At 44.6% G+C, this 14310-nt stretch overlaps 1 protein-coding gene and 1 pseudogene across 8 annotated transcripts in view; one reads left to right on the plus strand and one right to left on the minus strand.

Moving 5' to 3' along the window:
* Positions 1–12108, minus strand: part of EP400 (E1A binding protein p400) — a 144870-nt gene extending 132762 nt beyond the window's left edge. For 4 of the 8 annotated variants that reach the window (XM_085859266.1, XM_085859268.1, XM_085859264.1 and 1 more), the window contains exons 1-5: positions 11957–12108; positions 9541–10869; positions 7359–7512; positions 7068–7193; positions 2623–2903 (exon numbers count right to left, since the gene is read on the minus strand). In XM_085859266.1, coding sequence (XP_085715392.1) covers positions 2623–2903; positions 7068–7193; positions 7359–7512; positions 9541–10758 — 1779 coding nt within the window. In that variant the 5' untranslated portion in view covers positions 10759–10869; positions 11957–12108. Of the gene's footprint in view, positions 1–2622; positions 2904–7067; positions 7194–7358; positions 7513–9540; positions 10870–11707 lie in introns of all 8 variants that reach the window. The other 4 variants (XM_085859265.1, XM_085859263.1, XM_085859262.1 and 1 more) reach the window with 4 other exon arrangements.
* LOC147010732 (uncharacterized) lies at positions 3486–6376 on the plus strand (annotated as a pseudogene).
* Positions 12109–14310: the final 2202 nt, after the last annotated feature.

Consider the following 14310-nt stretch of genomic DNA (forward strand, 5'->3'; position numbering starts at 1 on the left):
TGCCAAGCCAGACATTCCATATAGACCACTTTGCAAACTGCGCGTCTTGTTTCTCAGCAAACGGAGCAAGTGATTTCGTCCAGGCAAAATGATGTTCGACTTCAAACAAATTGCAACAGAATTACAAAATAAAGAGTATGAGCACACAGGTAACTATGGCTATTCCGTTTGTTGTTGTATGCCACATGGTTCTGAAGGTGCTAATTACATTATATTATCACGATAATCATTTTAATCAGGCCCATTATCGTGATATTGGTTTTTCTATTGTCGCCCAGGCCTTGAATGAACATAATACTCTCAAGTCCCGAATAGGCATGCATGCACGCTTATTTTTTTCGAGGTGAAAATCCCCCCCTTACACGGCCTCTATTCGGGTCTACACGCTTATTAAAAAATCGTTCTTGCAACCCTCAGGTCATATTTACACCAGCGAGCGTGTCGGGTGACAATGTTGTCCCGTCGAGAGATACATGTCGTCTTTACTCCCGAAATTCCTTCATCTGCCAACGATCTCCGCCATCGGTCTGGGTACTGTACCGCGTCAATGCGGGTCCCGCCGGTTGATTCTTTCGGCTGCCCGAGTGTGGCGCCACTGACTCTCCCATACCGGAGGAGTACTGTACTTACGTCGCGGTTTACTTGTATTTCAATCGTTTCGTGTCATTGAGACAAGATGGAAGAAGAGTCTGCCCTGACGGATATTGAAATGGAAGGAGGTAAACTGCACACCAGTTGGAAGGAGCCAACAGTGGATCCAGTGCATGCTATGAAAGACAATTTCCTGAATAATGCATTCGATGGGTCAGACGATTGATTACATTGTCTCTGACAAACGGTTCAGCATTGTTAGAGAAGAGATGTTGAAGTTTCGGAAGGATTTGCTGACATCTACTCCCCCATCGGACATCAAAAATCTGACATCAACCATCACCCCACTGAAGGGAGTCACCAGGAAGAGGAAGGGGGAAAGTGAGGTACCACGAGATGAGGGTGTGGAACTGATGGATTGTGAGGGAGAGGAGTTGGCTCAAGAAGAATTGATGCAAGAGGTGGAGTCCCCAGATTCAGATGAGAACGAAAGTCAGACAGACATTGTATAAATTCAAGAAGACCTCCCGTCAACCTCCATTCTCTCACACGAAGCTACAGATGATGAAACAAAAGCAGACTGTGCATTCCTTGATGACATCCAAGCTGTGATCGACAAACATTCGTCTTCCACATCCGAACTCTTCACTCCACAGTTCAGCAGATTCAAAGCAATCAACGCAAACGCCCGAAGGAGTGTGAAGAAGCGCATACAGATTGCCAAATAAAAAGCGTAGAATACAGTACGCATCTTGGCATTGTAATGTATGTATCTGAACAATAAAATCCATGTTCTATATTTGTCACATTTCTGGTTTTCCCACCCTGCCCTCTGAACTGCACGCTTTTTAGACTTTTTTGGATTTTCCACCCCACACGCTTATTCGGGACTTGAGAGTAGAGAAGTGTATTGCAAATTAACATCCATTAAATCAATGGGGTGTCATTAAACGGGTTTTATAATTTTTCATTCATTTAATTATACATTTAGTGATGTTCTGCATCGATTTAGCAAGTTATGTCTTTTGCATTTAGTTAGGTTAGATTTAGTTGCGCAAGTTGTCTGATGAACATCGACCCCCCCAGGAACGCATCTTTGATTTATAATCGTATGTCTGTGGGAAAATATTTTTGCTATGTACACCATTTTAGTGGAACGCACGTAGTTCGTATAGAGAGGAGAGCCTGTATTCCATACCGCATATTGAACTACCACACAATTAGTCTTTTCCGTTTGACTTACGATGTGCGTACATATGCAGATGCTGCTTTCATACAAAAGTCTTTTCAATGAACAAAATCGAACGCTTTAGGTTAGTTAAGGGTCATGAAGACAGGAAAGTGTGATCCCAAGGCTTGTGGATTCAAACTTTGAGGAAGTCGAGCTAGTCTGTCGTGTAGCCAGTCGCAAATCAGACTGTCGTGGAAAAACCCAGATGGCCCATTAATGACCTTCATTGTGGGATAATATGCCCGCCCTACCTCGTCTGGTTTATATGCGACACGAGTCCACTCACTGTGGTCGACTTAATCCCTTCATTAAATTTTTAAGCGGTGAAGCCTCGTCAACATTTGGTTATGTCCTTCCTTCCAGCTGTCCATCAAAAATGAAGAAAAATAACCATTTTAACCCACCGTGTGCAATTCTAAAGGGTCATTCTAAAGGGTTTCGTTCATTTCTAGGCTTTGCCTACTTCATATTAAAATGCCAAACTGAACCGCTTCCTTCGGACACGGGTGCGATTTTTTAAAATGAAACAGTTCACTTATCAAATGCAGAAATAGCCAACTATTGCATCAACTCAAACCACCGATTCATATCCACAATGCCCTTTACACTTCAAAATATCTGATCACTTCAGCAGTAGCACCCATATATCAGTTTATAACCCTCAACGCCAAATTATTTCGGTCCTGCAGGAGCCAATAGACCTGTACGCAAAATGCAAATATTTCAGTCACTCTGTTTAATCAGCCTGCTTGTGTTGTTCAGAATAACCATAAAGGAGAGGAGCAAATAAACAATCTTGCCTGCTGCTGTTGCTGCTGCTGCATTCGATTCTGAGAGAGCATCGGCCATGAGCTTGGAACTGTGGCCTCAGTCACCTGCATGAGCTGAGCTGATGCGAGGGGAGAGGCCGGCACGACAGGTGACGTAACTGGTGAGCTCGTAACAGGAAAGGTTGAAACCGAAACCAAAGGCGAAGGCATGGGAGTTGAAGGATAAGAAGGAAGCAGGCATGTGGAAGGCTGTTGTAGCTCAGGCTTTAGTGAGGTCGGAATGCCAGACGAGTGGACCATGGTGAGACAGCCTTCAGGGAGAGGCAGATGGGGATGAAGAGTTAAAGTCAAGATAAAAATGCGTTGGCAAATCCTTATTGGTGCAACAGTGTGTGTGTGTGTATGTGTATGTGTATGTGTATGTGTATGTGTATGTGTATGTGTATGTGTATGTGTGTATCTGCAAAGCAGACCTGAAAAATCAACAAAACAGCAACAATGAGAAAAAAAAAAAGTTAAAAACACAAAGAACAAAGTAGTTGAAGAGGAAGATAGGGGTCCCATGCACCCCCATGATACATTTTTTAACCTGCATTTTTACAATCCCTGAGGTGTGTGGGAACAGAATTTCCTTTGTTCCGATTCCAAAAAATGTCCCATGTGGGACGTTTAGCCGGTTTTTTTGTCCGCCATCTTGGATTTCTTGGGACGCAAAAGTAAAGGGTAGGGGTAATATAAAGGACCTTTTCGCATAGAAAGAAATTAGTTACAGGTACAAATTAGGTATCATTGGAAAGGGTATGACCTGCACTATCACAAGAACCCGTCAATTATTGAATTAGGGCATCGATGACGTCATCAGGGGTCAAAAGGTCACGTTAAAGGGACACTAAGTCAAATTTCACGCCCATCCTCTGTCATCCACCCTGCAACTAAGTGAATGAATCTTTTGGATTCTACTTTGCTTGAAGGAAAGTGTATATGTATAGGCAGTTTTTAAAACTAAAACAAATTATTTAACTTCAGTACAACATCATTAACCCTTTCCACAAAAATACCGAAAATATTGAGAAAATGCGGTTCTGTATTGAGTTTACTGTGCGAGTGTCCTTCGCATACGAATGATTAATTTCACTGTTTATTTTTAGTTTATGGCTATGGTTATTAACATTATTTTTTTGTAACAGGCGAGGCCATTGTAACTACCTTATCACTTTAGTGGTGGTGTTAAATTTCGTCAACTGACAGTGTTGTCTTTTTTTGTTACAGGACGTGCAGACAACTGTGATTTTGATTAATGTTTTAGTTGTTATATTGAATATCTGCTGGCATGCATACCTGTTTGTAGCTGTAGTTATTGGTGGTGGATAATTGTCTTTTTTTCAGGTAACACCTATTATGGATTAGTGCGCCAGTGGTGGTGGTGGTGCACGCTTAGTTGTAGTTAACCGGTGGTGGTGGCTTCATCATGTCAAAGGCAAAGAAACGCCAAACTGATGATGGTTGCAATTTAGAGTAACTGCAGATGCCTCCTCCTGTGTGTATTTTACATGTGAGTGGCATACAGCATGGTGAATGTATACCACTACACAATATAAGGGGTCCTCCCCAGGAAAAGCTTGAGATGTTACATAATCTTAGTGAGAAACGGCTCCTTCAGTCTCATGATTCACCCGCTCGTATGGAAGCTATGTGGTGGTTAATTCCAGACAATCTTGATGGTGTGGACCTAGAAATGACAGGCTATCACAGGGGATGCCTTTACCAAACATCAGGATCGTTTGAAATGTGTCGTACCAGACGATGAGCCCTCAACAATTCGATCCCCTCGTAAACCATCAACCTCTTCCAAGAACATTTTTCCACCAGAATGTATTTTCTGTGAAATGCTTGAGACGAAAGTTTCTGGAAGGACTGAACGTTGTGTCCAGTTTGCATCTTTCAAGGGAAAGGAAGCAGCTTGGACTCATATTTAATCCCAAGCCCTAGAAATAGGAGACAATCGTTTACATTGCAAGGTGGCAGGCGAAGATTTGTTTACAAGTTTACAAGGCTCGTTTCCATAAATCCTGTCATAGTTCATTCAAACTGAGACATGTGAATTATTTACGTGATCAAGCCAACAGAAGTATTGAAAACAAGCAAGATGAAAAGCTTGAAGCTCATCAAAGCTCATTTAATGTAGTTCTGTATTTTATACGTGAGAGGGTAATTGGGCAGAAGGAGGTCGTGCAACTTGGAACACTCCGCCACCTATACGTCCAAGAACTTGAACGCTGTGGATTTCCAAATCCAGATTTCAGAAGTGATAAGCTGAAGACCCGACTTCAAAGACACGACATCAATGAGTGCATTGCTTTCACAAAAGTGTTTCCTGGGGACAGGGGATGCATAACCAACAACCTGGTGTACAGCACAAGCATATCTGTTGCGGAAGCAGTTACTTATGCATAGAGGCTTGGTTCCAAAGACAAGTTTGAGGATGTTGCCTTGCACTTGTGCAGTGTTGTTCAGGGGATGTTCAACGAGTCAACACCACTTCCTTGGCCTCCTACAGCTGATGAGCTGGATGCCAGGGCATCAGAAGAATACCTCCCAACAGACCTGGTGAAGTTCCTGTCGACTCTTATCCTGGGTGAAGCAGATGTGGAAAAGTCTGAAAAGAGCCGACGTCTGGTGCTTTCAGTTGCTCAGGTGAGTTTTAACCACCTTTGCTTTCAACATCTTTGGGACAATATCGCTAGTCCTCCAAATTGTATCTAGTTTTAGTGCTTTCTATCATGAAAATGTAAATTATTTTCTCTCTAAGATCCATTGGTTTCTTTTCCAGGACATCTGCCATGCTGTGACGAACGGAGAGTGGAAGTTACCTAAACACATCCTCCTTTGCAGCACCATACTCCACCTATATCAAAGCAAGCAGCTAACCAATATACTTCATAGATTGGGTCACTGTGAGTCCTATGACTTTGGCTTGGAAGTTGAGACAGCACTGGTGGAAGCCATCGGCGATGTTTCCTCTTCTCTCACTCCCCAAATTGCTACTGGTGAAGACAACGAAGTCTTTCATGTTGAGTGGGACAACTTAAACAAAATAACCACAAATGTCCATGGTTCAAACGTGGTGAACAGCACTGGAGGGATCATGATACAGGAGGTGAAACCAAACACTGACATTGCCGACAAAGATAAAACCCTCCCACTCAAGCAGCGGAATAAGACTCGTTGTTTTGAAGTTGGAACCCCACCAACATTGCCCCCTTTTCATATTTATGGTCGAGTTGGGACCAAGTTTCCAACAGGGGCTAAGTTCAGTCCACCCATCGAAAACGATAAGTTGTACTCAGAGTGCATCCAAGAGTACCGTTTGTGGTTACTTATGCGAATGGTCACTGGCAGTAAAGAAACACAACTCGTCCCTGGATTTGGTGGCTTCATCTCAGCGACTGGCAAAAAACCATCTCGAAAGTCGACCATTGACTATTTCAACCCTATCAATCAGCCGTTCACTGAATATTCCGTAATCAGGGAGTTGTTGAAGCGTTCGGAAGATGCTAAGCTGGAGGTTGGCCAGAAGTATGTTCTTAGCACTTTTGACCTTGGAGGTTGCATGAAAGCACTCCCCCTCATTTGGAAGATTCCAGAAGAATACTTTTACCATAACAAAAAGGCAGAGAAAACAAATATGTGTCAAACTGCAATTTCACAGGAAACTTATTACAAAAAGTCATTATCTTCAATATTTTCGGTATTTTTGTTGAAAGGGTTAATGATGTTGTACTGAAGTTAAATAATTTGTTTTAGTTTTAAAAACTGCCTATGCATGTACACTTTCCTTCAAGCAAAGTAGAATCCAAAAGATTCGTTCACTTAGGTGCAGGGTGGATGACAAAGAGGATGGGCGTGAGATTTGACTTAGTGGCCATTTAACGTGACCTTTTGACCCCTGATGACGTCATCGATGCCCTAATTCAATAATTGACGGGTTCTTGTGATAGTGCAGGTCATACCCTTTCCAATGATACCTAATTTGCACCTGTAACTAATTTCTTTCTATGTGAAAAGGTCCTTTATATTACCCCTACCCCTTACTTTTGCGTCCCAAGAAATCCAAGATGGCAGACAAAAAAAACGGCTAAACGACCCACATGGGACATTTTTTGGAATGGGAACAAAGGAAATTCTGTTCCCACACACCTCAGGGATTGTAAAAATGCAGGTTAAAAAAATTTATCATGAGGGTGCATGGGACCCCTATCTTCCTACTCGACTAAAGGCAAACAAATGTTGATGAAGCTCTAAAATCTTCAAGCCTGAAATGAATAATGAAAACAAAAAAAAATAACAAAATTGTATTACATTTTTCGCAATAAAGAAAACTCAAATGAAACGCTCAATCACATCAAGTGAGGAGTAAAGAAGAAAAACATGCAAAACAATGGGCAGCCCAGGTGAAAACGGCTACAACCGTGTACCTGAACCACCTGAGATTGGAGAGAGGGGGGTGAGTGGAAGTTGGGACATGGTGAGGGGGCCTGGTGCATGCTGGAACACCATGCCATGTCTGCCCCCCTCCATCCGCACCCTCTTGAGGCCCATGTCTGCCGTAAGCCAATGTTCCAAAAATAAAAAGTAAATAAAATAGCAGATTTTTAAAAAAAAAGAATTCAAAAAGTAATCCGGAGGGAGAAGAAAACATAATTAAAAACAATCCAAAATTGTTGTACTGTTTCAGCCTCTCAACCCAAAAGGAAACAATCGCTCACCTGTCATGCTGCCCTGTTGCCGCTTGTACGATTCTGAGTCACCCTGCTGTCCATATGTTGGCTGCATGAATGCAGCCGTGACACTGGGAGGTAGTTGAGTAGCAATGGCAACAGGCGTCACCGCCTGACCATCTTTCCCCGTCATGACCTTTACCTAAACAACACAGAAAGAACAGAGTATCATTAGAAAGGCTTGAATACAAATGAACCTCCAGATGCATTACACCATGGATCAGGTGAGTCCAAAGTGGACCACCCAGTGTGCCTTCTAGTACATCAACACATAGAATTAGAACATTTTGTTCATAAACATTTGAAGCTATAATCTAGAGCGAAGTTGATTACACGCCATCGCAAAGCCCAATGCTTCACACCGAAAGCAAAGTTGGAAGATGGGATAAAGTTCAACCAGGAATGACCTAATATCTAATTTTGAGGTTTTTTGTATAAATAAATATAAAAAACTCATTTTGACCTGTGACCCCCAAATCCCAACTCCCAGGGGCATGAACCAGAGGTCAAATACATATAAATTGTTACATATTCCATGTGACCCCCAATGTTAATTCATTTTTTTTTAGTATTCGATCTTTTGACCACACCCCGGGGGGGGGGGGGTTGGGCAAAAAAATGATGGTGCTCTCGAACCTTCATGCCATGTGGTGATCATAACTACCAAGTTTGGTGAATTTCTGGCTAACCGTTTAGGATATAGTGCGAAGGATAGCCAGACTACAATATGGCACAGTTTTTTTTTTTTTTTCAAAAACAGTGTGGGGATAATAAATTAGTTCCTGTCTACATTTCTGATCTTGGTACACTGTACACCCCTGCAGGGAAGCTATGATCCAGCACCAGGATTTTTTTTTTAGTTGTTGCCTGCACCAAGCTGAAGACTTTTGGTGACAGAGCATTCTTCAGGTGCACTCTAGGATGGAGCAACCATCTGCCTCGTCTCATCATTTGCAATTTACAAATTTATTTTTAGGTCTTCACTTTTTACAGTTGCTTTTTCTTAAATTATGACTCGTTTTGATTTTTTTTTAACTCTTCTTTTCAAAGCACTTTGAGATTTTCATTAAAATGAAAAGCACTACAAAAGATATTAATTGAATAAAAGATAAACACTTTCAGTTCAGCTTCTGTATAGTGATACTCCTCCTCCTCCTTCACATGCAGCACAAGGCTGCAGGAAGCATCATTGGATGAGGATGCGGGTGTGCCGCTGATGCAATGCCCCCATTACCAATGCACTAGTACTCATTTTGCCAACCTCAGAAGGATGACAGGCTGAGTCAACCCCACCTGGTGATAATTCAACGGTAGAGGGGCTCAAACTCAGGACCTTAAGATCCCAAGCCAGCCACCCGAGCTGCTAAACCAACACCAGGCTTTGTATAACGCTATCACCAGTCATCATAAACTCGTGCCCTGCCAGAATAAAAAGAACACCCATCATTATAAACAACCTGTGATCTGAACACAATCAAATGGATTAATATACGAGTATCTGGTAACATATCCTTTGGCATCAGTCATTGATTGAACAGGTGAAGGCAATCAATATCATTCTCTTTGACCGCCTGATCTAGACTTTGCCAAATGTGAGAGATTTTGTTGCAGCTCTTGTGTATTACTTGGTAGCAGTCAGCTTTTCCACAGCCATATATCATGGCACTCATGAAGGGACTTTGAGAAGCTGCTCTTCCAGGCCAGGGAGGCTCAGTCTCTTCCAGGCAGGGTTGGTTCGAGACATTTGGCACCATCTTCCTTTTGTGAATTTGGTCCAGACTGCAAAATGCCTTGCTGGTGTGTGGATATGCCAACTTCGAGAAGGAATATAGAACAGCTGCAACCAAATCTACTCCAAATTTTGCAAAATCTGGATCAAGCAGTCATACAGAATAGCATCGATTTGATGCATTTTATTTGTAGGTCAAGTCACAAATGATGGCAAAGGACCTGCGACCTGCTACTAATAGAAATGTAGTTCATTTGTAGGTTTTTGTCTCACAGAGTGTTTAAAAAAAAAAAAGTTTGTTTGCAATCAAAGGTGTTTATTTTATTCTGGCAGGGTCTTATATAATGGATCTCTACGGAGTTATTCCATTGTGTTAACGAGTTTTGGAACTCAGTCATGTAAACCGAAGGTTCCTTGGAGAAAATGTATATTCGAAGAGACCTCATCATTGATGACATGGCAAGCAGTAGTCTCCAATGTAGTTTGCTCCAACTCATTACGCTGCAAGAACAAGAGCACAGCTTGGCTTGGCCTCCGACGGAATGCGGCAAAATCCATCATATTTCCGCACTGCTGTAGGAAGAAGAGCTCAAGCATCTTCTCACGATGCTTTTCCTTCATGCGTTGCTGCTTCACAAGATACCACTCAAGCAAATCTTTTTGCAGATGGGTCACTTCAGGATCTGCTGGGACCACGTCATCCAGTTTTCGTGGCCATGCTGGGCGAGAATGCTGTGCCGACCTGGGACTTGTTGGCACATGATCACTTGATGCACCTTGATGCTGGTGTTGCTGCCCTAGCTGCGTCATAAGAGGTGGTAGCTGGGAGTAGCTTTGGACTAACTGGGGAGAAACAGCACAAGGAACCACTGGACGTGCAAGTGCTGTGAGTGGAGCAGACAAAGTTACAGAAACTCCTGGCGAAGCAAGATGGTGGACAGTGCTACTGGATTGGTTTTGGGAAAGCTGTGGAAGCCAGTCACGAGCAGGCATCATCAACTGTGTTCCTGTCACACCACCACCATGAACTGCAAAATGTCTGCCAACGAATGACCCCAAAGAGACCTGCCTTGCAGCTGAGCCTGCATGGTCTGCATATACTGCTTGAGTTGGACTGAGTGGTAGTCCAGTGGCCAAACTGCCACTTTGATCCAAGTTTCTTTGTATACCTGGAGCTATGTGGACCGGGGAGCTTTCTGGAGGCTGATGTAACGGAGTGGGTACGGCAGGCATCTGTACAAAAGCCCTTGGCGAGGTATGCTCAAAGCTTCGGGCCTGTGTGGTAACAACAGGAGTCCCAAACGCGAGTGCAGATGTGCAAGAAATTTGGGACCCCGACAGAGAAATGTGTTGTGGAAGAGGTCCACTCAACTGCCCTCTCCCTACAGCTGCAGCACCTCCAGGCAGGATAAAGTTTTGAAGGCGATAGGCCGTCAAGGAAGGGTACACCGAAGGAGAACCCTGTGTACGGCTTTGTGTCCCAAATAAGCGTTGTTGCTGCTGTTGTTGTTGGTGTTCCAAAACAACCCCAGCGGTTACTTTCCCTTCAAAATCTGTCCCCGACATGGAGGAAGAGCGGTGGATGGGACGGCGTGGACTCGGAATCTGCTCCGGTAAGCCTCCACCACCGTCGCCACCAGTGCCACCAGGGTGGTGCATGTCGTCGGCCGTGAAAGGGCAGCAAACGCCGATAGAGATGCAAAAGCACAACAGCTCATCCAAAAGGCGAGGCAGTGTTCACGCAGCCATCAGCAAAGACCCCAGATTGTCCTTTGCAATACAAAAACCATAGTTGGTGAATATTTCGACGTCACATGCTGCAATTTGCAAAACTAATCTGTTGGGTAGCAATCAAATTTCAGTAAGGGATACTAATCAATATCAGCATTGCACAGTATGTGTACCATAGGCAACAGTTTAAAGATGGGGGAGTAAAAGGTAAAGATGGGGGAGTAAAAGGTAAAGATGGGGGAGTAAAAGGTAAAGATGGGGGAGTAAAAGGTAAAGATGGGGGAGTAAAAGGTAAAGATGGGGGAGTAAAAGGTAAAGATGGGGTAGTAAAAGGAAAAGATGGGGGAGTAAAAGGTAAAGATGGGGGAGTAAAAGGTAAAGATGGGAGAGTAAAAGGTAAAGATGGGGGAGTAAAAGGTAAAGATGGGGGAGTAAAAGGTAAAGAGGGGAGAGAAAAAGGTAAAGATGGGGGAGTAAAAGGTAAAGATGGGGGAGTAAAAGGTAAAGATGGGGGAGTAAAAGGTAAAGATGGGGGAGTAAAAGGTAAAGATGGGGGAGTAAAAGGTAAAGATGGGGGAGTAAAAGGTAAAGATGGGGGAGTAAAAGGTAAAGATGGGGGAGTAAAAGGTAAAGATGGGGGAGTAAAAGGTAAAGATGGGGGAGTAAAAGGTAAAGATGGGGGAGTAAAAGGTAAAGATGGGGGAGTAAAAGGTAAAGATGGGGGAGTAAAAGGTAAAGATGGGGGAGAAGGGGGAAGGTAAAATGAGAGAAGTGAGGAGAAAAGAAACGTCACAGGGGAAGAATATGGGAGAAATTGGAAATCAATTTATGAAGATAGGAGTAAGGTGAGGGGAGAAAAGAAAAGCATGGAACATACGGGGGGGAAGGTGCGTGTGTGTATTCATAGCACCCAGAACAAGGAGATAAACAAAATGTTTCATTGGTAAAAAAAAAAAAAAAAACAGTAGAAAGCAGAAAACAGAATCCACAGAATCAAGAGCTCTGCTGGGAGCGTTAATAAAGCCGAGAGGTTTTATTTCCTGTGAGAGACTATTTACACAAACGCCAACTGGTAAAAAGAGAACGAAAAATCGAGGCAAACTGTAACTAGGGAGGCAGAAATCACCAGGCCCAGGTCGATCCGACCCCGGAAGCAGCTCGAGTCACGTGATCGCGAAGGAGGCGGTGCGAGCTCGAGTCACGTGATCACGAAGGAGGCGGCGCGAGCTTGAGCTCGAGTCACGTGATCGCGAAGAAGGCGGCGCGAGCGCTGACCCAGGTTTGGGCGGAATAAGGCGGCGTCGATGAAGGAAGGCGGCGATTGCATTATTTATACGTTCTGTTTAGGATTATTACTATTATTATTTTTTTTTAATAATTGGTGTGGGAAGAGGGGACGGGTGATGATTTAATTCTGAGTTCGCTCGAAAAACAACAGTTCCTGGAACCGAGTGCGATGCGAACAGAACTGTACCTGCGGATTTTCCCAGCGCAACACCATGGACATGGTTCTCAATCTGCGGAGCCCCATTCGCGTTGGCAGCGGCAATTCATATTGTGATCTCCATCGGGGAAAAGCCAAAATTAATTTACGGCCACAATTATCTCCCCGTTATTGTGGCGTTGGGGGAGTTTTGGCGCAAGTCTTTCACGAACTGGCTGGCTGGACCGGCACGTCCACCATCTGATGTCGGAGGACGGAATGGTGGCCCTTGCCCCCATAAAGCTCTGCAACAGGTGCATTGATGTAACATTAATTGCCTTATCCGGTGTTCGATCGCCATGATAGCGTAAGTTGTCCGTGAGACATCTTCCGCAAAAGCGTAAAAACGAATAAAACAAAACAAACTGATACTTTTTAATATTCTGAGACATATTCCTGTCAGGATTCGGAAAAAAAAAAAATCTGAGGATCGCGGGCTCGTCACTGTGCAAGGGGGTCGTCGTTGGGGAACGAATGAACGAATTGAAATGAATGCGAGGGACAAACCTTCGGAGTGTAGGCTTTATTTCACTTGGTTGAAGCCGATTCTACAGACACATCAAGGAATACATGTGCAGTAAGGAATACACGTGCAGTCGATCACCGCAAAATAAATCAGCAATTAGCCAGCATAAGCACGGAGTCTGGTATACTCTCAATTCTCACCATTTAACGAGCACCAAGTGAACCACCGCCGTAAATGACAATGCCCCGGGGACAATCCCACCGACCGCGCGGAATCTTGGTTTTATCTGTCCCGTGTGCGAACCGCGCGACAAGTGATCACGCGTCACCTCATCCTTTAATTCATCACATTCTCCCCGTTTTTAAAATGTAACTAGAGGCTCAACTAACGCACCATGATTACTTCAGCGCTATAGGAGTATACATTTCAAGCAGCGCGAACTATTTAAACTACAGAAGCATACATTCCAAGCAGTGAGGATTATTTTGAGTTATAGGAGCATGGTAAGGTGCCATCGAGGGATGCCGATAATCCCCTTTACAGATCGAGTCGGCGAAGGGGTTTTATCCGTCGACCTCTCCAGGAGTAAATGGTGTGTTGTGGTTACCAAATTCGCAAACCACCATTCAGGTCCCTTAGGTGAGATATCTCGGTAAGTACATGTGTAGTTAGGCCCAAACCCGTTGTCTAGTGGGAATAAATGTTATTCATGCGTGCTGCGACTCTTCAGGATAGCCGTTTTTCTTTTACTATCTTTATTTTGGACCAACCGCCATTGTTACCACCACCAACCACAACATCAACCACCCACCGCGGTGCCGCTTCCCGTCACACCTCGCAACCGTCGCATCGCCACCGTTCTTGCGCCGCTTGTGGGTACCGGTGTTGGACTCGTGCAGGGCGCGCGCCGAACAGCGTGTACAAAATCACGGATTTTGTGCTTCAAAAACGGATCAAAAACGACACACGCCCACTTTTTGCTGTCCAATCGGTGAGCAAGGGGCGATTTGGCCCCGCCCCCAGGGCGTTGGAGGGCGATCGATATATGCAAATTTATGGATCAAAAAGCATTCACGCCCACTTTTTCTCGGGCCAATGGGGAGCGAGGTGAAAGGTCGAAGGGAGGGGGTCAAAGATGAGAGGGCGAAGCCACGGGGCTGATATAAGCGACCGTGTTCGTCAGTCCAAGAGTAGTAGAGTCGAGAGAGAACAGAGAGTTAAGACTTCGCGGGCGGTGGAGTTGGCAAGAAGGAGCTGGTCGTCGTGTGCGTTGGAGTCGGAGCGGAGGGACGGAGCTGTGGAGAGGCGGCGAGGGCAGACGAGGGGGTGCTCGCGTCGTGCAGGGAGCTGCACCCCAGGGAGGCCGACAGCGCGACCTGGCCGAGGTGGAGACGCTCGTCGCGGGGCAATAAAAATCCTCTATACCCCGAGCATCAGCAACCCCCTCCTGTTTCCCCCTGCGCTGAGATAGTGCGACAAGGGGGCCCCTTTCCCACCCCCTACCAGACACTGTCCGCGAGGCCCGCGGAGT

The sequence above is a fragment of the Eptatretus burgeri genome, chromosome 16 (genome assembly GCF_056783735.1).
Source record: "Eptatretus burgeri isolate ZD-2024b chromosome 16, Ebu_testis_v1, whole genome shotgun sequence".
Classification (NCBI taxonomy): domain Eukaryota; kingdom Metazoa; phylum Chordata; class Myxini; order Myxiniformes; family Myxinidae; genus Eptatretus; species Eptatretus burgeri.